The sequence below is a fragment of the Ursus americanus genome, chromosome 7 (assembly GCF_024610735.1).
Source record: "Ursus americanus isolate L20-20 chromosome 7, mUrsAme1.1.p, whole genome shotgun sequence".
NCBI classification, from domain to species: Eukaryota; Metazoa; Chordata; class Mammalia; order Carnivora; family Ursidae; genus Ursus; species Ursus americanus.
Window position 1 is genome coordinate 15,890,884 of NC_142133.1, and position 22,309 is coordinate 15,913,192.

Sequence of the window (22,309 nt, forward strand, 5' to 3'; positions counted from 1 at the left end):
GCGGACACAGGAGTTGCACATTTGAGGGAGAAGAAATGATTGTAGTGCAGAATGTCAAATTTGGGATGCTTCTAAATCAGCCAAATGGAAGCATCTAGAGCTGGGTCTGGCGCTCAGGAGGCCAGAGAGCCCCTCCACATACACTTTTCTGACCGGGTACTTGACATCGCAAGCTTAACACGTCCAACACTGGCCTCTTGAGTTTTCTCCCTCGTGCGCTTCTCCACCCACAGGCTTCGTTGTCCCTGTCCAAGACATTATCCATCCATCTGGCAGCACAGGCTGAACCCTGGATTCTTCCAGAGACCTCCCTGACCTTCAGCCCCACATCCAGCCCTTCGCCCAAGCCTGAGTCCACTTCCAGGGTAGATCTAGAATCCCCCATTTCTCTAGCTGTTGGCCACTACCGCTTGGTCCACGCTACCATCTTCTCTCACCCGAATTGCTGTAATGGCCTTTCTCCAGCTCTCCTGTCCACCTCTAATTCATTCTCCACAAAGCAACCTGAGTTGCCTTTTTAAGAAATCAAATTACATGACTTTTTTCCTCCCTGAATCTTTCCATAACTTTCCATTGCAGTAGCTCTGATGAGCCAGGATGGCTCCCTCTCCAACTCTGTCTTGTCTGTCACTCTGGCCTTTTCCCAGGACCTCAGTTGTCTGTCAGGGTGTTTCTGCCTCAGGCCTTTTGCACATTACTGTCCTGAATCTGGCTCCTTAAACTGCCCCCCCTCGCCACCAGATCTCAGGTTCGATGTGTCTCCCTCCAAGCGGTCTTTCCTGACCCCCTCCCCCCAGCCTGAATCTGGCCTCCCTGGTTGTTCTCTCTCCTAGTACCTGGCTCTTGTGCCTCAGAGCAACTATCCCAATTTGCATTTCTCGTCAGTTGGGTCTCATTTTGTTAAATGCCTGGCTCAGTGCCTCAACTGAATCAGACCCGTCTCCCCTTTTTATAACAAACGCGTCTCCGTTCCTCATCCTCAAATGAAATCTACAGACGGCGTGTTCTGTACACACCATTTGAAATCAGTGTAACATCTTACGCTATGAAGGAGAATAAAAAGGAAAGTGATTCACAATAAAACTATTTATTTCGGTATTAAATTCGTAAGTTCCCAGGGCTAAGTGCTCCACAGATCACAATAAGTAGTCAGAGGCCGACACCTACAGGGGAATGACCGTGACCGCCCCGCTATCCAGGTTGACGAGCGTAATTGCGGTTTACTGGCGGTTGCACGTGAAGAGTGATATTGCCAGCGGTGTGCCGTTTTCTACAATGGTCAGCAACTCCTATAATGTTTTGAACAAAATATAGTACAAGTCTACCTTTCTTCTACAGTTTGCACTGAAATCACCTTCCTAGGAAATTCATGAAAACCGTGCAACAAATACTTTGTGCTTTTATCTACAACAGAGTTAGGCCCTAGATTCGGGTAATTCTGAAAGGGTCTTTCACGTTCATCAACGCCTGGCAGCACACTCGCCAGTCCTGCGGGACCTGGGACCCTTTTTCATTACGCAGGTTATAGAGCACGCTGGCTCCCATCCCTAAAGGCCCGTCGAGGTCCCCCATTCATGTTGACAATAGCAACACCCCCACATCAAAAGCTCCCCCGACCCGACGTGGAGCAGTAGTGCCCGAGCTGAGAGGCACCTGCCTTCCCTCCGTTATCCTGCGAGCTCATGAGGCCCGAGTCCGTGTCTGTTTTTCGCCGTAGGCTACCCAGTGCCCAGCGCCTCGCCGCTGGATACTTGGTGGGGCAAATGAATGAGCAAGTATCCCACCTCCATGCAATTTGGGCGGAGGAAACCCGAAAAGGAGTATCCTGCATGGAAGTGTGCCCCGACCTTTACCTTCTTTCTGCACGCCTGAGGCCAGCCGACCTCCGTCTCCGGGAAAGAGACGTGTAATCATAGCTGCAGACAATGTAGAATTTCGGCTCTAAATCCTTTACAACAAGGGAAGTCATCTCACTGCACAAAAGAAATCGCACCCGCTCTGAAGTTGTGGGGTGTCTTTTTTTGGAAAGCCAGGCGTGTGTGCTGAAGAGCTCAAAACACTTGACCGGCTCGCTCATTTATCTTCCCATGTGTAGGCTATATTTATTCTCCCGTCACAGATGGGGAAATGAAGCTCGCCGAAGGGCCATATTTAGCTAAGTCTTGATCCTCTGCCTCGTGGGGTCAGTGCAGATAAAACAGAATCCTGAAGCTCGATTTTTAGCCAGCAGTGGAAACCTCCTCCCACATTACATCTGTGACTGGGGCTGCCCCCAAGGGCGAGAAGCGTTGGGCTGAGTATCCTGAACCGTGGGATGTGGCCATCCAGTGCAGGCCTCTCCCTCGGGAGGGGAGGAAGTGTTGGTTCGCAAGGACGCGGTCAGACAGAGTGCTGTCTTCCCGCTACCCCACGCCTCATTTTCTCTCCTCTTTCTCCAGCCCATCTGAACAGGACTTAGGATCAGTCAGGCGGTCAAAAGGGAGATAGGGATGGAACACAGAACAGAGATCCGGTTCACTAGCTCTCAAATAATCGTGAAATTAATTGGAAGACTGACTTATTATGAACCAAAATACACGAAGATGACAGGTGTCAAAAGTTAGAAGCCAACCCCTCAACTTCAAGGATTTTTTACTAACAGCTTCTCAGGCCAGTGATCTGTAAATACCACTTCACGACCGAACTAAAGATCAAAAAATACTACTACTATTAAAGCCAAATACTTGGAGACCTTTTGAAAACATTGACCTCTCGGGAATTTATAGCCCTTTAACAAAATTCTTTCTCCTCCCCCAGTGCTCTTTAGTTTCAGGAGAGGGTGGGCAAATCCAGTAAACTCATCAGCGATGCTTGTTGAACCAATTTAACAAAACGCTCCCCAAAGGGACCCAACCCAGCTTCCTTGAAAAACAGAGTTATTTTTAAGGGGCAGGGTTGGGGGGGACTGAAAAAGTGGTGTTTTCATTTCATAGAGTTAAATGCAAAAGGAACTCAAAAGGTGACCCAAAAACTACACAAAGGAGACGGGGCTTCACAGACTAGTATTATGGAGAATTACCGCAGAAGTGGTTGTAAGTTGGATTTTTGACAAAACACTTTTCATCTTCAGAAGCTAGCTGCCGTGCACGTGGCCTCTTGGCTTCGGGAGAGCGCCCTTTGCGGGGTGGAGCGTTCCCAGAGCCATGCCTGATACCTATTTTGGGCTTCTTACTAGAAACAGATGTTCGGCTAGAGATTGCTACTGTGCACTTTGGAAGTGACAGAGTGGCCCCTTCCCGTTCCACAAGCCACCAGTCGCAAGGGCCATTCTTACTTGGTCGTCTTAACGTTTCATCTATCTCCTAAAGGAGTCAGAAGCTGTTCTAGACTTCGGACACCTGGGGCTTGTCTGTTAAAGAATTATTTTGCTGTGGTCCCACTTTTTCTCACGATAGGTTGTGACAGAGGAAGACTCTTGTAGGTGTTGATAAGTGACTGTTTCCTAAATCGAACTAACATCCTGGATGCTTTGGCAGTGTAATACATTCTTAGAGCCCTTGAGAGCCTTCAGAGCATTTGTCCCTGACATTCTCCCAGTGTGTGCACAGAGACACTAAGCCTCTAAGAGAGAAGTGAGTTGACCAAAGCCACGTGGCTGGCGGGTCGTGTCTGTGCCAGTCCTTTGCATTTGGTAAGGCACGACTCGAAGCTGCCTCTCCTGAGTCTTGTCTTAGCATCGCCTCGTTTCCGTAACTCTTAGTATTTACCCCGTTCTGACTTGGGATGAAGTGTCCGCCCACGTTTGTCTCCCTTACCGTGAACCCCCTCTGAGCAGAGACTGTTAGAAATGTTTGTGTCGGGGCGCCTGGGTGGCACAGCGGTTAAGCGTCTGCCTTCGGCTCAGGGCGTGATCCCGGCGTTCTGGGATCGAGCCCCACATCAGGCTCCTCCACTAGGAGCCTGCTTCTTCCTCTCCCACTCCCCCTGCTTGTGTTCCCTCTCTCGCTGGCTGTCTCTATCTCTGTCGAATAAATAAATAAAATCTTAAAAAAAAAAAAAAAGAAATGTTTGTGTCTCTCTCCACCTATCAGATTCTTCCTCTTCGGTGCTGGACTTCTGCGTGTGGCACCCCGGTGTCGTCTTCTAGGCTGTGGCCTTGAGGTCCACAGAGCCCCGGTGAGGCCCACAGGCCCGTCGTGCACACCACTGCCCATGGGAGCTTGTTGCCTTTTTTTTGACATACAGCTATGAGAGAGCTTTGCACATGCAATAGGGTGTTTTACAAATCAGATATGATCTGAATCTTGTCTTCATTGCCCTGATGATTGCACTGAGCACCATTCTGGGCACACAGTAGGTGCTTATTAATGTTTCTTGGTTGAAGCATTTACATATTCCATCTGCTCTAGTTTATCCGTTTCTTTCTTAATCGTATATGACTATCTTTTTTTTTTTTTAAGATTTTATTTTTAAGTAATCTCTACCCCCAACGTGGGGCTCGAACTCACAACCCTGAGATCAAGTGTCGCATGCTCCACTGACTGAGCCCGCCGGGCGCCCTATGACTATCGTTTTCTATGTATACATCCTGAATTCCCAACAGAGCTCCAAGCTCCAGAGGGGACCGTCATTTCCTTTCTGCGTGGGTGTCCTTGGAACATCTCCCATGCGCTCTGGGCTCCGTGCATCTTGGCTGATTGAGTGAAGGGATCAGCGTGTGGTAGCCTGCCAGCTAATGAGCACGGCCGGGCCCACCCCGTCCACTGTGGGTGGTTTTGCTTCAGCTGTATGTTTTGGGGAGGTATTTTAAATAGGCACACACTTGCTAAAAACATGGATTTTACACAGAATTCACAAAAGGAGGAGGGAGCTCCCAGGTCCACAGGAAGGGGTCCGAGGTGGTGCGGAAGTAGGGGCGGTCACAGGCACAGGTGCCCGAGCTGTCTGTGAAGAGGGGTCTCCCGACCGATGGGCGTTTGCTGCAGTTCCCGGTTTCCTGTCAGGGCCCGTTTCTTCAGGCCCTTCTTGTTGGCGGACTCTGGCCAGGTTGTAAGAGTGTGATGGTTTCCAGGGGTTAAAGTTGCCGTCATCACAGATCAAAGACTCTTAACAAGAATGGAGAAGCTCTCAGAACACAGTTTTGAAAAATTGGTAGCTCTGGGGCACCTGGGTGGCTCAGTCTTCAGGTTAAGCCTCTGCCTTCAGCTCAGGTCATGATGCCAGGGTCCTGGGATCGAGTCCTGCATCGGGCTCCTTGCTCAGCGAGGAGCCTGCTTCTCCCTGTCTGCCACTCCCCTGCTTGTGCTCTCTCTCTCTCTGACAAATCTTTAAAAATAATTGGTAGCTCTGGTACTTCGCCAGTTGGGTAAAGAAGTTAAAGTTGTTACTAAGCCGGCCAGCAATCGTGTTGACCCAGCTTACCATAGATTTCATGGTTTTGATGTTAAGATAGTTGTCTTTAATACACTTTTCTCTACTCCTGAGAAGTTTCCACTGACCATGCAGAAATATTTAAATATCTACCTTTTTAAAACATTTGAACTAAAACATAATGGATTAGGTCATTTAGGAGGATGCTAGAAGCGGCTCGGAGGCGTTCTGACTTCGGTTAAGTGGCTACTTAAAAGCAAGGGCTGTTGCTCCACATTCACCTCCCTTTGTGTCACCAAATGTCAGGTGTAAAGCTGGAGATGAAAGGCGCTGTTCGCTTCGGCCTGTGTCTCCCCCAAATGCAGATCTTCACTGCACGTGAAGTTCACCCAGGGTCCTGCGCGGTGGGCATAAACAGTGGCACACCGTGGTACAGGGTGCAGCATGCTCAGGGGATAATTGCCTTTTTTTAATTTGCTATCTATTATTGGACTTCTAATTACTCAGGCTGAATAGAGGCAGAAAGGTCTCCTTCTTACAATACCTGCCAGTTATTTAGCCACAGATAAGAGGCAGACGTTCATTTTTAATAGTTCCGACATAAGAAGTAACACAGCCTTCCAAGGAGTTGTAAACATACTTGTCTTTTTTCGGGTTTTTTTTATAACCTCAGGCCATCACAGTGTAATTACTCCGACAAAATCTGCAATTTAACAAGTGTCTAGAAATGATTAGTCTTATTTCCTTCTTATGTGCCCACATGTCTCTCTTTGGGGAAAGTCTATATTAGTTATGGTTATGAAAGGGATCTGTACAACAGGCTTACGTTCTATGGAATGGAATATTTGTGTTACTGTTATTAAGCATTTCTAGAGGACTTTGCATTCATTTACTCTTCATTTCTTGTAATCCCTTTCTAGAGAAAGAGTGCACATTCCATTTCCCCAATGAGGTAATTTGCTTGAAAAGTAAAATTTTCATTAAAAAATTTAATTTGATTTTCTTTCTCTCTCTCTGTTTTTTGGTTACATTTTAAATAGTCTTCAGGCTCTTGAGTTCCAAAGTGACTAATTAGCACCGTGGTAATATAGCATTCTCTTTCATTGATCTGAAAATTATACTGTCCTCAAGAGACCTCAGTTTGATTTGTGTATTTTGGTGCCAGTGGAGAAAATGTTATTTCTTACAAAAGAGTTTCTTCTCTGCGGCGCGAGAGAGCTGCGAAGCCAGCCCTGGTGTGAGACAGAGGGGACCGTGCGTGGATTTGCAGAGGAAAAGGAGAATTGGTTTCCCCTGGGATGAAGGATTTATGTTAAAGCGCCGGGAGAATTCTTTGCATGTGCCTGGCACGAAGCCGAGTGCCTTTGTTGCATGATTTCATTATTCCTCAGGATCCTATGAGATAGTATCCTCGTTTCTCATCCTCTGAAAATGGGCTATCTAAATATGGAAGAGGAGAGATTTCTAACCAGAGCACCCACCCATTCACTGCCTGGCCACGCGGAGCACACGTGTGCTCGGGAGCCTAGGGTTGCCGGTAGAACGCGCAGATCGCCGCCGCCCGTGCTTCCCCTCGTGGCCATGCGGTTGGAAATAGGCAGCAGAGTAGAAAGTTTATTTATTCCCTGCACCCATCCTACTGCGGAACACTCAAACGAAATTGTAAAAACGTGTTACATTTTTTTTCATAGTAGCCCTCGTAAAGTCACTGGCTGGGGTACAATGTGTTCCACACCCACGCGACCTGATTTCTTCATTCATGAACACCATTCATGAACGCCAGAGCACTGCTTTCTTCAAAACCAGTTAGAGGGCCCCTGTTTTAAAAATAAAGGGTAAAGAAAACTGGGGACGGCATTTCCCCTCTTGTCCTGTAATATTGCCAGCACCTGAGAATCCAGACTGGAGTTTGCTTTTTGGAAGCATCACGGGAAAACAGAAGGGTTAACTCCCAAGTCAAGAGTTTGAGACTTGAATACACTTGGGTTGAACATTCTCTTAAGAAAAATGTCAGGGGGCACCTGGGTGGCTCAGTCGGTTAAGTGGTTAAACGTCTGCCTGCGGCTCAGGTCATGATCTCAGGGTCCTGGGATCGAGCCCCGTGTGGTGCTCCCTGCTCAGTGGGGAGTCTGCTTCTCCCTCTCCCTCTGCTGCTCAGCTTGCTCGTGCTCTCTCTCTCCCTCTTAAATAAATAAAATCTTTTTTTAAAGGAAAGGAAAAATGTCGGAAGATGATATGAAAGGAAAATTGTCCCTCGAGAGAAATGCTACGGCTGAGCGGTGAGCGGAAGGTGTCTTTAATACCCCTTCAGTTCTGCATTCATGCAGTTTTAGCCGTGAAGGGGTGGTGGCCAAGGTGAAGAATAAAGCTTCTCTGAAACCAGAGGAGAATCCAACCGCGACAAAAATGGAGCCCTGACTGTTCACTCACCAGAATGGAAATAAGCAGAATATTGGTGTCATAGAAAGTAGTCTAAGCAAAATAGAATCTTTTGCCTTTTGTGATGGAGAGATCCTGAAACAGCCACTGATAGGACAGCCCTTCTGTGGAATTCAAAGCAGCAGTTTAAAATTATATGGTAATCGAGGGGCGCCTGGGTGGCTCAGTCGGTGAAGCGTCTGACTCTTGGTTTCAGCTCAGGTCGTGATCTCAGGGTTGTGAGATCGAACCCCGTGTCGGGCTCTGTGCTCAGGGGGGAGTCTGCTTCTGTCTCCCTTTGCCCCTCCCCCCACTGTCTCTCCCTCTCTAAAAGGAATAAATAAACCTTTAAAAAAAATAAAATTAGATAGTAGTCTAACGTGTTCTCGTTTGGAAAGCGCTCCAGGAGATACTGCGGGATGCAGAACAACACGGATCGCTTGATCTCTTCTGTGTACAGGTGTTTGCCTCTGTACAGTTGTAGGTTTATACATGCAGAGAAAAAGCACTGGAAAGGTACACCTGAAAAGACCTACCTTTGGGGGAAGGAAGTGGAAACTGAAGTGGAGAGGGGTATTTTTGTGCATTTACTCTTTCTGTTTCTATCTTTAAACTTGCACGCATGCGTAATTAAGAAAACAGTATCGACAGGGAAAGCAGCGATTTAAGGTCTCCGTGAAACGTATAGCGGTTAAGGGGTAGGTTCTGGAGTAAAACTGTCAGGGTTCGGATCCCGTCCCCTTTCCCCTGGTGGTACAGCCCACAGGCTATTTAACTTCTGTGCCTCCTTTTCCTCGAGCGGAAAACAGGGATAATGGTACTCACGTCATGTGGCTGTTCCGCGGACAAGCTAAGGAATGCAGGGGAGCGGTCTGGCTCACGACCCGGCGCGCAGCACACAGTCAGCATCTGTCAGTCATTACAAACTAGGAGTCAGACAACTGCCAGCTTTAATCAATTCGTTGTGCAAATGTCTCAGTTCAAAATGTTTCTAGGGCAGCTTTAGTAATCACGATGTATTTTCTCCAAGTTTCCTTGTGGCTGTGAATGATACGGTCATATTCTCCCGCCGGTAACCTCAGAAGGAAGAATAAGGGGCACAAATGGAATGATCTCGTTTCCTGTAGAGGGCCGCGCCTTCTGCTTGTGGAATCTTCCTGACTTTGCTTTTTCGACCCTGTAACCCTCACACACCTGTTATTTGTCAACGGAAGAGATGGGACTAACGAGGTTTTTCTCTCTTCCTTAGGAAGATTATGATCGTCTGAGGCCTTTATCTTATCCAATGACTGATGTCTTCCTTATATGCTTCTCTGTGGTAAATCCAGCCTCATTTCAAAATGTGAAAGAGGAGTGGGTACCGGAACTGAAGGAATACGCACCAAATGTACCCTTTTTGTTAATAGGAACTCAGGTACGTCTGCTTTGATTTTACCCATTTACGAAGTCTCTTTGGCCCATCTCGTGGCGTCGCTTTCAGACAGATCGTTCTAAGGTTTAGCAAATGATATGCATGTTTAATCTCAATTGCAAGTTATAGTACATTTTATTTATTATGAAAAGTAAGAATTTGGGAAAAGTAGTGCCAAAGGAAAGCAATCACACCAGTTGGTTTTTTAAAGTGAAGTTCATCTGTTTAATCGTTTCTTTGGTATGTGGGATTAAATGGGGCTATGTGCTTTGATTTATCTTTCAAGACTTGTAACATTACGGGACATTCTTGACCTTTCTTGATTAGATCGATCTCCGAGATGACCCCAAAACTTTAGCAAGACTGAATGATATGAAAGAAAAACCCATTTGTGTGGAACAAGGACAGAAACTAGCAAAAGAGGTAACGGAACCTTTACAGAATGTAAAAATAAGTGTAAGCTTGGGTGATGATAGAAGCTAACATTTTCTGTGCGTTTACTGTATGCCAGGCACTGTGCTGAGTGCTGTACATGCATTCTCTCATTTAATCCTCGCACCAACTCGGGTGCGTCTGACTTGACAAACGGGGCCTTGGCGATGTCAGGTTAACGTGTCAGGTCCCGTAGGTGATAGACGGCAGGGGTTGCAGGGAAGGCCTGACCGCAGAGCCCAGGCACTCACACCTGCATGCCGCCGCCAATAATATCTTCCTCGTAAGTTACCCGTAGAAAGAGGCATTAGAAAAGGCCCTTTTAAATCTCTTAAACGTTTCTCCTGTGCCAAAGCACGGAGTAGGTGGTGGAATGGTTTATGGGTTTCAATCTGCAGTTAAAACCAAAAAATGATAGCTAGGTTTGAAAAGAAATGTGTTGAATTTTCTTCCAATCCTTTTATGAAAGAGAAAATATTAGCATTCTAAAAAATATACCACTGTGACATGTACAAAACTTTTAACTTCTGTTCTCCCTTGGGCTGAAGCTAGGCTTACTTTTCTCTCACTTTGGCCCTAACATGATTGGATTCTGTTTTTTTACATGTGACTTTAATAGGACTTTTGTGGAAACAGAATCTAATATTAGGTCTTTTTAAATGTACTATCAGGAGGCAGAAGAAAGCGAGAAAACTTTTTGGAGGACAGTTTTTCCTAAAACAAAAGACAAATAGCTTCGCTAACAAATAGTGTTAGAAATTCCTTGTGTTCAATTTCATAATCTCAGGGAGCAAAGGAATTTCTAAAATGTCATAGAGGTAAAATTGGTAAATAAAAATATTGGTGATTTAACTACGTAAAAGTCTGATACATCAAATGCCAGAGATACAATTGAAAGTCACAAAACAAACTTGACACGTATGGCTGAAAATAACACGTATGGGTTAATATACTCAGAATACAGGAGTTCCTTGCATATAAATTAATCAGAAAAGACATCTATACCCCAATAGAAAAATGGGCTAAGAACATCAATGGAAAATTGGCCAAAAAATACAGATTGCCATTGAATATAGGAAATATGTCCCAAGTCCTTAGTAGTCAAATGTAAGTTCAGTTTCCGCATATAAAATTGGCAAAAAAAAGAGAGAAATTAATTATAATAGCCACTGTTCCAGGGGTGCAAAGAAATGGGTACTCTCTTGTATTGTTGGTCATTGAGTAAAAGCTACCTTGATAATATGCAAAAGCCTTAAAGTCATGCCTTTTGATCAGGCAATTCCATTTGTAGGAATTTATCTTTAAAATAGGATTACAGATGTGCTTAAAGAGACAGCTACAAAGTTGCTGCATTGTTAGCAACAGAAAAAAAGCCCCTGCATCTATTAAAAATTTATACTAACACAGCTATTGAGATGTTTATGTTTATTATGTAGTTTAAGGGGGGAAAAGTGGTTGCAAAACACTAGGCTCCCACTTGTAGGCCTGTTGGCAGCATTTGGGGTGGCAGGTTCCTACTTAAAATCCTTTCACCTGGCCACCTTGCTTGCCCTCTCCTCCATGTCTCAAGTCCCTGTGTCTGCGTGCTGGATGCCCAAGGTTCAGCACGCAGCTTCTGGAACCTTTCTTCTTCTGTAGCCACCCTCACTAGGTTTGAAAAGTCTGCCACTGAAGATCCCCAAATTTCTATCTCCAGCCTGACTGCTTCCCTAAACTCTGTTCCCCCAACAAGTCCATCTGGGTGCCTAAGCATCTAAAACTTAACATGTCCAAAACAGAATTCCTCATTTTACCCTCCGTGCCCGTCCTCCCAGTTACTCAGTGCAAACACCTTGAAATCACACTCGACTTTGCTCTCGCTCTCCTCCTGTGCAGGCAACCCTGCAGCAAAACCTCTTGTCCTACCTTCAGAACCTATCCAGCATCCCCCCGCTCCTCCCCGTCCGCTCCTCTCAGTCCGGTCAGGCTCCCCCATCTCCAGCCTGGATTACCAGAACAGCTCTGACCCACCTTTCTGCTTCTGTCTGTGACCCCATGGCAGTCTGTTCTCAACACAGCAGCCTGACTGAGTCTTTAAAAATACAAGCTCGATCAGCTCGCTGCTCTGCTCAGAATCTTCCAGTGGCTCCCCAGCTAGTCCCAGAGGCCAGAGCCCTTACTCTGAGGCCTATAGACCCCTCACTGATTGTAGTCTAGGACCTCGCCTCCTTGCTGTGTCCCCGAAGATTCGTACCTTGGGGGCTTTGTACTTCTGCCCCTCCCTCTGCCTGGAGTGTTCTTCCCTATAGAATATTATTTTCTCACTCCTTCCAGGTCTCTGCTCAGATGTCACTTTCTCAGTGAGCCTGATCTGTCCCCACTCCCTATCTTCCTTCCCCAGTTGTCTCCACACCACATATTTCTTCTGACAGTCTACCTTTGGCAGCTCATGGTCTTCTGCCTCTAAAATGTAAGCTTCTAGAGAGTCGGGGAGACTTCGTTTTGTTCCGTGCTGTATCCTCTCATGTGGCGAACAAGAATGGTCAGTGAATTTCCAGTGAATGGATGAATGGAGCCTCTCCTAGGGTAGAAGCCAAAGTTCTTACCCCCGCCTCAGGGCTGCCTCACCAGCGGGCCTCAGCACTTGCCGTTCCCTGCTGCTCCCTCTCTCCTGCCGTTCTGGCTTCCTTACCATTCCCTGAACACCCCACTCGTGCTCCCGCATCAGTGTCTTCCCATCTATGGCCCGTCTGCCTGGAAACTCTTCCCCTCGGTAGCCCCCACTGCTCACACCCCTTTGTTGAGAAGCTTCCCGCCTGTGTCCTGTGCACTCCCCCTCTCCCCGCTCTTGTGCTCTGAAGTGCACACCACCATCTGCTGTTCCCTTGGCGGGCCCCTCCCCCAGTACGATTTAAGGAAATGTAAGCATCACGCAGCAGGGCCTTTGGTTTTTTGCTCAGTTCTTTGACATTATCTCCAGCACCTAAAACAGTGCTTGGCATAGGGCAGGTAACCAGTGACTGATGAATGACATCAATTTTCATAGAGTAAGTATGGAAGGATACACACTTACTTTTTAGCTGGCTGTCTCTGGGTTTTATGAAGATGGATGACGATTTCACTCCTTCTGCATAGCTGTATTTTCTCATTTTCCTTATAATGGTGTGTTGTGTCATACCAGTTGTGTAAAAAAGATTTTATATGTTTATGATTTCTTTTTCTCCCTCCCAGATAGGAGCATGCTGCTATGTGGAATGTTCGGCTTTAACCCAGAAGGGATTGAAGACTGTTTTTGATGAGGCTATCATAGCCATTTTAACTCCAAAGAAACACACAGTAAAAAAAAGAATAGGATCAAGATGTATAAACTGTTGTTTGATTACGTGAGAAACATCTTCAGTGGCCAAGGAAACTGTCCATTTCTCTCAAAAAGCATCTGAAATGCTACAGCTATACCCAGACCTCTTATAAATAATGAAGCAGTTTAAAACTTGAAAGAAAACAAAAAAATCCTGTCCTCAGAATTCTATAAAATTCATTCAGAATGTTTCTTAAAGGTCCAAGAAGCGGCAAAGAGCATCTGAAGCCACAATCTATTATAAATACTTTATTTCAACTAGAAGGTAAAATCTCTCAGGGGTTTCATAGTTTAAAAAGCTACAATCACACCATGTTGTAACTACATAAAAACCAGTGCTGTAAATGGGACTGCCTGGCTTAGACCATACACATTTCCACACAGGCTTTATGGAATCTGCACAAAGAAATATCTTCTCCCTTTGCTCCAATTAATTGTTCTTGTATGTAAGTTGCTTTCTATTCCAGTATATCCAGAGTGGTGAAATCACAAGGCCAGCCACGTAGCCAAAGGTCGCTCCAAGCGTACAGGAGATGGGCCATACCTGAGGAGAGAATGTATGAGATCAAAAAAAGAGTAACTGTTTTATTATTACTTGAGCACAAGTTAAGTGTAACCTAACTATTTCTATATTAAAGCTTAATGTGCTTTCTTAAAGAATGCCGAAAGCGTAATAAGGTCATAACTGCGTTTATCATGAACACTAAACGTGTACACATCCTAGCTAATGTACATTCGACTGTAACAAGGCTTCTGGCAACTGTAGACTTAGTTTGATGCTCCCCAAACTGCATGAGATACACCCTAAAATTACAAATTAAAATTCTGGGTCAGACTTTGTCATAATCCTGGACTCGATACAGCTGTCTAAAGTAGTTGGCAATTTTGTCTTTTAATTTCCACCTTGGCTTATATATCAGATGACTTGAGACGTGTGTATGCTGACCAAACTACGAGAAACTTCAAGTAGTGCTAAAGAGAACAGACCTAGAATTTGAGCATGTTACATGGAATTTATAACAAAGCAACTGCTTCCCTAATAATATACTGATGTTACCTTTCAGACACAGGTATTGGAACCATAGCAGAAGTTCTAGAACTACAACTTATGTAAACACCTAGAGTGTCAGTTTAATGAAACACTGGCTTCTAAATACCCGTTTTCTCCGGCCATATTACATTTTGCAATATGACATCAAGCAAGCCAGAAGTAAATAATGTTGATCTTTCATGCAAAGCAGTGCATGCTAGTGCCTAGGTGAAAGGGACTGCTTTAAAAAAAAAAAAGATTATGTTCATCTGTGAAGCTTATTTGGTATTCCGGAGCCTTTTCTAAACTTTCTCTGGGGGATCAGGCCACAGAACTGTGCTAGAGGTGAACCATCTTAATTACTAGTTCTGTAACCTAATTCAGCTTCCTTGTTTGGTCTGCTATGGATCTGCCTTGTTCCAAATGCCATGCAACAGACAATAGTGTTAGAGTTTCAATGTGAACAAATTAATGCAGTTCAGAGAAGCATAATCTAACCCATAAATTTTTCTCCAGCCTTTCCTACATTTAAACTTGCTGTTGACTAAATTATGATTTATTTATGTCTTTGGTGAGCTTCTGTTAATTTCCATGACTTGAGCTAATAGCTGTGTCTCTTGCACAGATCGGGTAATGGAACACTAAACTTTTATACTTGAAAATGACAGCCTTAAATGCTCATATCAGTCACAAATCTAGGATGTACTGTCTTGTATGTGAGCTTTGTAGAGATTTTTTAAAATATAAGCATCATCTTCCCCATTGAAGAGTGGAGAGTCTACTGAATAGTCAGGATCTTTCTCTCTGGACTGGACAGTGGATATCTTCCTTCTCCCAAAAAGTGATGGTTCGTATTAAGTACCATGGCCTTATGTGTGTGCAAATGGAATCTTTGTGTAACTTTCTCATTTAATTTGGGTCGATTAATTATTAGCTATTTTTAGATACAACTGAAAGGAATTGCATAAATCAATTAGTATATTAACTAAGTTGTCCAACACATGGTATAAAAGAATTAAGACAGTAAAGTATTATACATTAACAACTCGCCTTTGGGGATATGACAGGGATTTTTTTTTTCCTTCAAATTCACCTCTGAAACTTTTCATACTTGGTTTACTAGCCAATGAAAGTTAAAGTGTAGAATTTGATCTGCCCGACGAGAAATGGACTAGGAATCTGGAAACGCAAACTCTGGTGTCAGTGTTTCCTGCCTGGGCCTCAGTTTCTTCATCTATTAAACATGGGAGGTAGAAGGAGAGGACCTCCAGCGTCTCTCCCATTTATCAACTGTTATGATTCTCTTCTTTCTTATTCACAATATTCATTGTTGGACATTACCTTTTCAGCTGCGCATTCTTAAGATGGTAAAAATCCTGTACATAGATTATTAGAACTCTAAGCAAAGATGATTGTCTCATCGGAACCCGAGGTGCCTTAGGTACTCTACTGACCTTGATGGGGTTTGCAGTTTGCCCTTGCCTAGTAACAGCCTCTTCATCGCTTTGATTCCTTAGTATTTCTTTTTGCACTCAATTCTTCCTGCCACCCTAACTAAAAACCAAAGATTTGTTTTCTATTCATGAGCAGATTGTAGAAAAAATGCCTTATTTTCAGAAGCACGTCTTCATTAAAGACTTTAGTTTCAGCAGAAATTGAGACTAATCACTGGAACAACTAGTTCAAAGTAGTCAAGTATCTGGGAAATAGAATACTTCAAAAATATCTTCCTGACATGAATTTTGCTAGTCAATGCAAACACATTGCTTCAAATAAGGTCATGTATGAATGAACTTAAAAGAAATGTACAGTTATATATTTTTTTGCATATAATCCGTTCTGAAGTTCTTAAAAGTAATTTTAGGGGCTCCCTGAAATCTTATTCCTAATACTTTGCTAACTTGTACCCTTATTCTGTCTCTACAGTACATTTTAGGTTAGCCCATGTTGAATGATCTTATTTCCAATAAGGAGAGCCTGATTTAATGGTTTTTATTGTGAATTAGTTACTTTAGGCATTTCTTCCATTTGATTTTTAATTATTACTCTTAAGTACCAAATTAAATACTGGTTTGTTGGTTGTTGTTTTTTAAGTGATTGTTACTTTAACAGTGTCCCATCTTAACACATGGGGTTATAAATAAAATAATATGCATAGTTTACTATCTATGTAAAGCACTGAACTTCTTACCTTAGTAGTTTTTACTTAACACCCTATGTAAACATTTGGGATAATACTCATTCCTCTGTTTCTCATGCTGTGAGTCTGATCACCGGCCAACTGTGCGCACCTGCACTTTGTTAAAAGCGCATTGTCTGAGTGCAGCGAGAGTAATAATCCCTCATGCATCATAGGCAAATTCCAATTTGGGTCACTAAATTCTACTTGAATCACTTTGTAGTTTCAGTATGGCTCTTTGTTTCCCAACACACACACACACACACACACACACACACACACACACACACACACACACAGTCACAGGCACGCTCTTTGAACTGTTGCCATACTGCACCTCCCTCCAGTGGAAGACCAAGATGAGCTATTAGTTTAAACGTTGTGTCTAATAAGGGGTTAAGGCTTAGAACACTTGCTACTTATTCAGTTCGTAAGAAATCCATGCCATCAGCAAGCTAAAATGTTGGACTGGCTTTGAAGACTATTTGCTAGTGATGAATCAGGCTTTCCTGACTGACTTTCGTGGAATAAGGAGCCCTTAACGGTGACACATTTTTTTAAAGGAGAATTTCTTCATGTAAGGGCAACCTTTCTGATTTTTTATTCCCAGGATAGGGAATGGCAAAAGGAGCAGCCGAAGGGAGTTGGGGGAGGCTGCCCTCTGAATTTCCTTTCATTTAAGGTTCTCATGTTGAATTTCCTACTAACCTTCTTAAAACTGCTTTAAAACATTTAAAACTACACATAATGGCAACAGATCTATTGGCTTTCTGAACCATCCTAGCTTCATCCTGCATTTTCATGATGAGATCTTGGGGTTTTTCCATTTAAAACTAGGTACTTGTCTTACACATAGAGATGTTTCTATTTAATATTCTTCATGCCACAAACAGGCTTAAAACAAAACCAACTGTGGTATCATCTACTGAAGACAATCCAACTGCAACGCCACAGACATTTCTCCCAATTACTGTCATCGGAGACGGCTATGTCTGGTCATCTTGTTTTACCGTCATCTGAGACGGCTACGTCTGGTCATCTTGTTTTGTTTAAGGCAAATAGAAAACTCAAAGACATTCATGTAAAGGAAGTCTTTCACAAGTGCTGACCACCAAAATGACCGTCTTCTTTTTATCCAGTTTTCTATAAATTTTTTTAACCACTAAATGGAAGGAAAAAAACCCCTGTTGTATGACAAAAGATAATTTACCATGCAAGTGGGGAAAATCATTACAATTACTGTTAAAAAACCTATTTTAAAAAACAAATGGCTACATCACATGAACAAAGTGTCTTGCTTAGAGTGCTACCATTATCCTTTCTCTAAACCAAATGACTCCTTACACTGTTTTTTCATCACTTAAACCAAAAAAGGTCAGTGTTCTCTTCAAATACTCAGCATTAAGAAAGGCCTAATATTATAGGGTCTGGGTACCTGGTACCAGCAATAAGTTGTGTTTCTCTCAGAAATAAAACAATTTCACCCTATTAAGCTAAAAACCAATTTCTCAATAAATAATATATAGATTTAACTTTGTATGTTTTCTCTGTTAAACAAATTCATGGTATTGCTGGTTGAAAAACATTTCAGTTTATACAAGCTTATTTTCCACCCGAAGACCACACCGCTCTCTTCCGATCAGGCATTACTGATGTATCTATGTAGTGCTGGGACTTTTCAAAGCATGTTCTAAGTAGTACAGAATAATGATTTAAGAATACTAATTTTTGTATTAGACTGGATTTGAGTCTCGGCTCTGCCATTTATTAAATACGTGACTGCGCACAAGTCACCTAACCTCTCTGTACCTTGGTTTCTCATCTGTGAAATGAGGAGCATCGTAAAACCCGCCTGACGGGGCTGCTGCAATGATTAAATGAGATAATACACTACGCAGCTCTTCGAACCATATCTATAATGGTATCTGGCACATAGTACCTGTGAGCTATAAATTGGTAATAATCTTTTAGTCCCTATTCCTAACAGACACATATAAGTTGTCATTAGAATCTAGACCACCACCATTCCCCAAACAGACCATCTCTAAAGCTGCTCCTATTAAAAAATTCCTCCCCAAATTTTAAGTTGTGGTTTAAAAAACTACATCTAGGGGCGCTTGGGTGGCTCAGTCACTTAAGCGTCCAACTCTTGATTTCGGCTAAGGTCATGATCTCAGGGTCGTGAGATCGACCCCCATGTCAGGCTCTGTGCCGAGGGTGGAGCCTGCTTAAGATTCTCTGTCTCCCTCTCCCTCTGCCCTATCTCCCCTTCTAAAAATAAATAAAAATAGATAAAAAGTAAAAATAAAAACTCCATCTAACAGGATTCATGTTTCCTTCTTGTCAAACGTGATCCATAGATTTTATACGTATTTATCATACCATTTCAGGCGCTCAAAGACCCCCATCTATAGACTCCTGGTTAAGAATCCCTGTATTCTTTATCACTCAACCCTAACAAGTATTTTTATTAACTGTTCTGATTGGTCAGAGTAATACAGTGACCCTCTACATTTTGGTTCAGAATTTTAAGGATCAATTTCAGTAATGTAGACGGCATTTATTATGTGATTTGAGAGTAAACAGCTTAAATCCATTGTAATTATAATCTGCACAGTATTACTTGGGTTCCTTTACTATATATTAAATGTGAGTGGATTTTGAATCTTGTACCGTCACGGAAATGATATCCCCGGGTTTCTGACACGACCATGTAACAGCCAGTTGGGCAGGTCAGTGAGTATGGCGGTTTATGAGCTACTGCGGGTTTCCTCAAATGAGGATGAGGTATTTGAAATCAGACGATGATTTCTCCTAAAGTTAGTTTCAGATAGTCAACGAAAGTTTTAAAATAATTGTACAAAAACATTAGGCTACTTTTAAAAACACTTCCTATTTCACTTACAAGCTTTACTTGGCTTTTCTGGGAAGTTGCACCGTCAGTGGAGACAATGAGCTGAGCTGCGGAGCCGGGTCAGCCACTTACTGGCTGTGTGGCCTTGGCCAGATCACTCACCATCTGAGCCTCAGTTCCCCAATGTGCAAAACAGGGGTAATAGGACCTCTTGTACTTGAAATGTGGGGCCATTGTATTACCCTAAAATTCATCACGAAAGCGGTGAAGTACCATGCATCAGAATATTTTGTATAGGTGTTAGCCTGAAAAAACTAAACTGAGGTGATCACCGATGTATTTCTTAGGTAACTGACACTACTAGGTAACAATTAGAAGTGGAGGTTTAGAACAAATAAACTAGTTCATGAGCAGTGTTCTATTGTGCTGTAGAACGAATCCCTTGCCCTGGTCATCCTCTTTAACACGTGCCATTCTTCACATGAGATGTCTGGGGAGTATAAAGCTTATGCGAAAACTCTCAAAAGCCACACAACACACTGCATTATATTAACCGTATGTAGCCTCGCCTCAGAAATAGAAGGGCAATTCGGGCTCCTTGCTGTCATTTTTCAATAAATTTTAGGAAGCGTAAGTACAAAAACTGATTTTAAGCCAACCACTTGGTAGACATTTCTGTCATTTTTAATAGTCTCATATGAATGACTCCATTCATTCAAAACTATTGAGCCCCTACTATAAACTAAGCAGTTAAACTGAAACTACGATTATTTGATTTTGGGCATCTAATTTTAACAACAAATTCTTAAATAGTAAGTGCTGCGATATAATTTTTGGAAAGGTACCTGACGTCACAGATACCATAGGGAGACTGATCTGTCTGCAGATCAGAAAAGCTAGAAACAGGGGCGCCTGGGTGGCACAGCGGTTAAGCGTCTGCCTTCGGCTCAGGGCGTGATCCCGGCGTTGTGGGATCGAGTCCCACATCAGGCTCCTCCGCTAGGAGCCTGCTTCTTCCTCTCCCACTCCCCCTGCTTGTGTTCCCTCTCTCGCTGGCTGTCTATCTCTGTCAAATAAATAAATAAAAAATCTTAAAAAAAAAAAAAAAAGAAAACCTAGAAACAGAACCACTCACAATCATTAGGATTACTGGCTCTTTCAGATAAAAAAAAGGAAGCTAGTTAGGCAGCTAGTTCTGAAGTTCTCACAAGCTACCTGTTTAATGTCTGTGGTGCTTCTCACAAATGTGTGTTTGCATGACAGAAAGAATTCATCTTGCAAAGTCTGCTGACACTTCCACTGGCTTTAAATGATGATTTATATTTTCCTCTGTATTTGGTTATAACTGAGGTGTTTTTCTCGATCTTCTTGAAGCAAATGCTATTGTCTGATGTAGGAATACATTATAGGCGAATCTCCTCATCTGGACACATTTCTCTGGTTGTAAGTCTGCACCCATCCAGCTATACTCCACCACTCTCCCATGACCGAGAGCGCGGATTTAGGAAGAGCTATTTGCAGAGAGGTGTGTGGTCTCCAATCTGGAACTTTTGTGAAAGCGACGATATATGGTCAAGGTCGTACAAATAAATTAACCTGGCTGGCACTATTCTTTCTCACATGAAAGTCCTGCCAGCAGACCATTATCAGCATGATTACCAAAAAATGACCCACCTTTTAAATACAAAACCATTTTCTGTCATTTAAGTATTACAGGTTTTTTTCAATACTTGAAACATAAATCATATACATATAAATTAATATTTTATTTTGGTCTGTCTATAACACTGTATAATACTTTTGATAAAAGAAACACCAATTAACCTGAAAACATGCCACTTTTCAATAATTAAATCCATGATTTTAGTTTTATCCCTCACTCTAGCAGTATTTCCAGTAATCCTTATGATCTCTAGCTTCAATTTATGAAAGAATTATCTGTAGCATCTGTGGCTTTAGAAAATGCATATACAATTTTCACAAATAATGAATCTGTAACCTGATAAAACCAGAGAAAACAAAAAGATTTTAACATGTAACGATGCCTTAATTATCTGTTATGGGAACAAGTACAAATATTTTTAAACAATTTTAAATTGCTTTAAAAAAATCTCAAATCAATTTTGCTTTTTAACTTTGTAGAAAACAAGTACACTGAGAAGAGATGTGATTATCTGGTTCAATTCCATTTTAGAGATAGCAGCACTCATGTCCAGAGTTTAAAGGCAGTTGTGGGTTTTCTAGGCACAAAAGCTTTGGATATTAACTTGAAATTCTCCTACAAACGTATTAAACTTTATGTTCTAAAAATACATACACCACAGTGGTCATGGCATTTGTATGAAATTCTTACGTGTGGGAAGAAATGCAATACAATAACTACTTTAGCTTTTCCAAAGAGATCTAAACTATGGCCTTTAAAAAAAAAAGAAGAGAAAGAGGGAAGGAAGGAAGGAAGGAAGGAAGGAAGGAAGGAAGGAAGGAAGGAAGGAAGGAAGGACGGAAAGGAAAGGAAGAAAGGAGAGAAGGAAGGGAGGAAAAGGGAAAGGAAGAAGAAAAGTTATGTTTCTGGTCCCCAGCAAGGAAGAGAATCAGGTTTGGATCCTAAGGCTTCCTTTTATCAGCCCAGCAGTGTTGAGCAAGATGTGTACTCCGCTCCCCACACTTTGACATTCTTATGTGTAAAAAAAGGGAAAGAAACCCACCTTGCACTACCCTTGTTAGGATTAAGTTACCTGTGGACGGTGCCAAGCCCCATGCCCGGTACACACATAAAGAGATCTACACATTTTATATTTTCTTCCCACTGCCATCTGAAATGTCACACAGAATTGAAAATTACGTGAAACCCAAATACCCTAAATACCAAAGAACAAAAAGATGAATGAAACAATCCACTCCACCAACCGAAGGACTGCTGGGCAGAATAAATAACACAAGGAGGCAATCAATGCGCTCTAACACTTTGAGAACCCAAACGATGGAATTTGCATTTTTTTGTAATGCTAAAAATACAGTCATTAAACAACAACTTTTAATAGGTCACAAATGCCTGTAACATTAATTAAGCAGTAACTATGTGTCAAGTCCTGAACTAAGTCCTTTAGAAGGATTATATTATTTAATCCTCACTAGTTAATGGCAGAGGCAGGATTTGAACCTAGTAATCTGATGCCAGAGCTCTTAATCATCACGTTATCTGTCTACCAAGTAATAAAACAAGTGGGTTTAAAATCTTTATGGCATATTTCCTTTGCTGCAAATAACCAACATTTCTTAACCTTCCATTAATTTTTTTT

General features: G+C 42.7%; 2 protein-coding genes across 2 annotated transcripts in view; one reads left to right on the plus strand and one right to left on the minus strand.

Annotated features, from left to right (window-relative positions):
* Positions 1 to 20,124, plus strand: part of RHOQ (ras homolog family member Q) — a 43,335-nt gene extending 23,211 nt beyond the window's left edge. The window contains exons 3-5 of the mRNA XM_045787921.2: positions 9,017 to 9,181; positions 9,506 to 9,601; positions 12,821 to 20,124. Of these exons, the coding sequence (XP_045643877.1) occupies positions 9,017 to 9,181; positions 9,506 to 9,601; positions 12,821 to 12,976 (417 nt within the window). The 3' untranslated portion in view covers positions 12,977 to 20,124. The remainder of the gene's footprint in view (positions 1 to 9,016; positions 9,182 to 9,505; positions 9,602 to 12,820) is intronic.
* PIGF (phosphatidylinositol glycan anchor biosynthesis class F) overlaps positions 13,182 to 22,309 on the minus strand; it is a 35,235-nt gene continuing 26,107 nt past the window's right edge. The window contains exon 6 of the mRNA XM_045787919.2: positions 13,182 to 13,491. Coding sequence (XP_045643875.1) covers positions 13,378 to 13,491 — 114 coding nt within the window. The 3' untranslated portion in view covers positions 13,182 to 13,377. The remainder of the gene's footprint in view (positions 13,492 to 22,309) is intronic.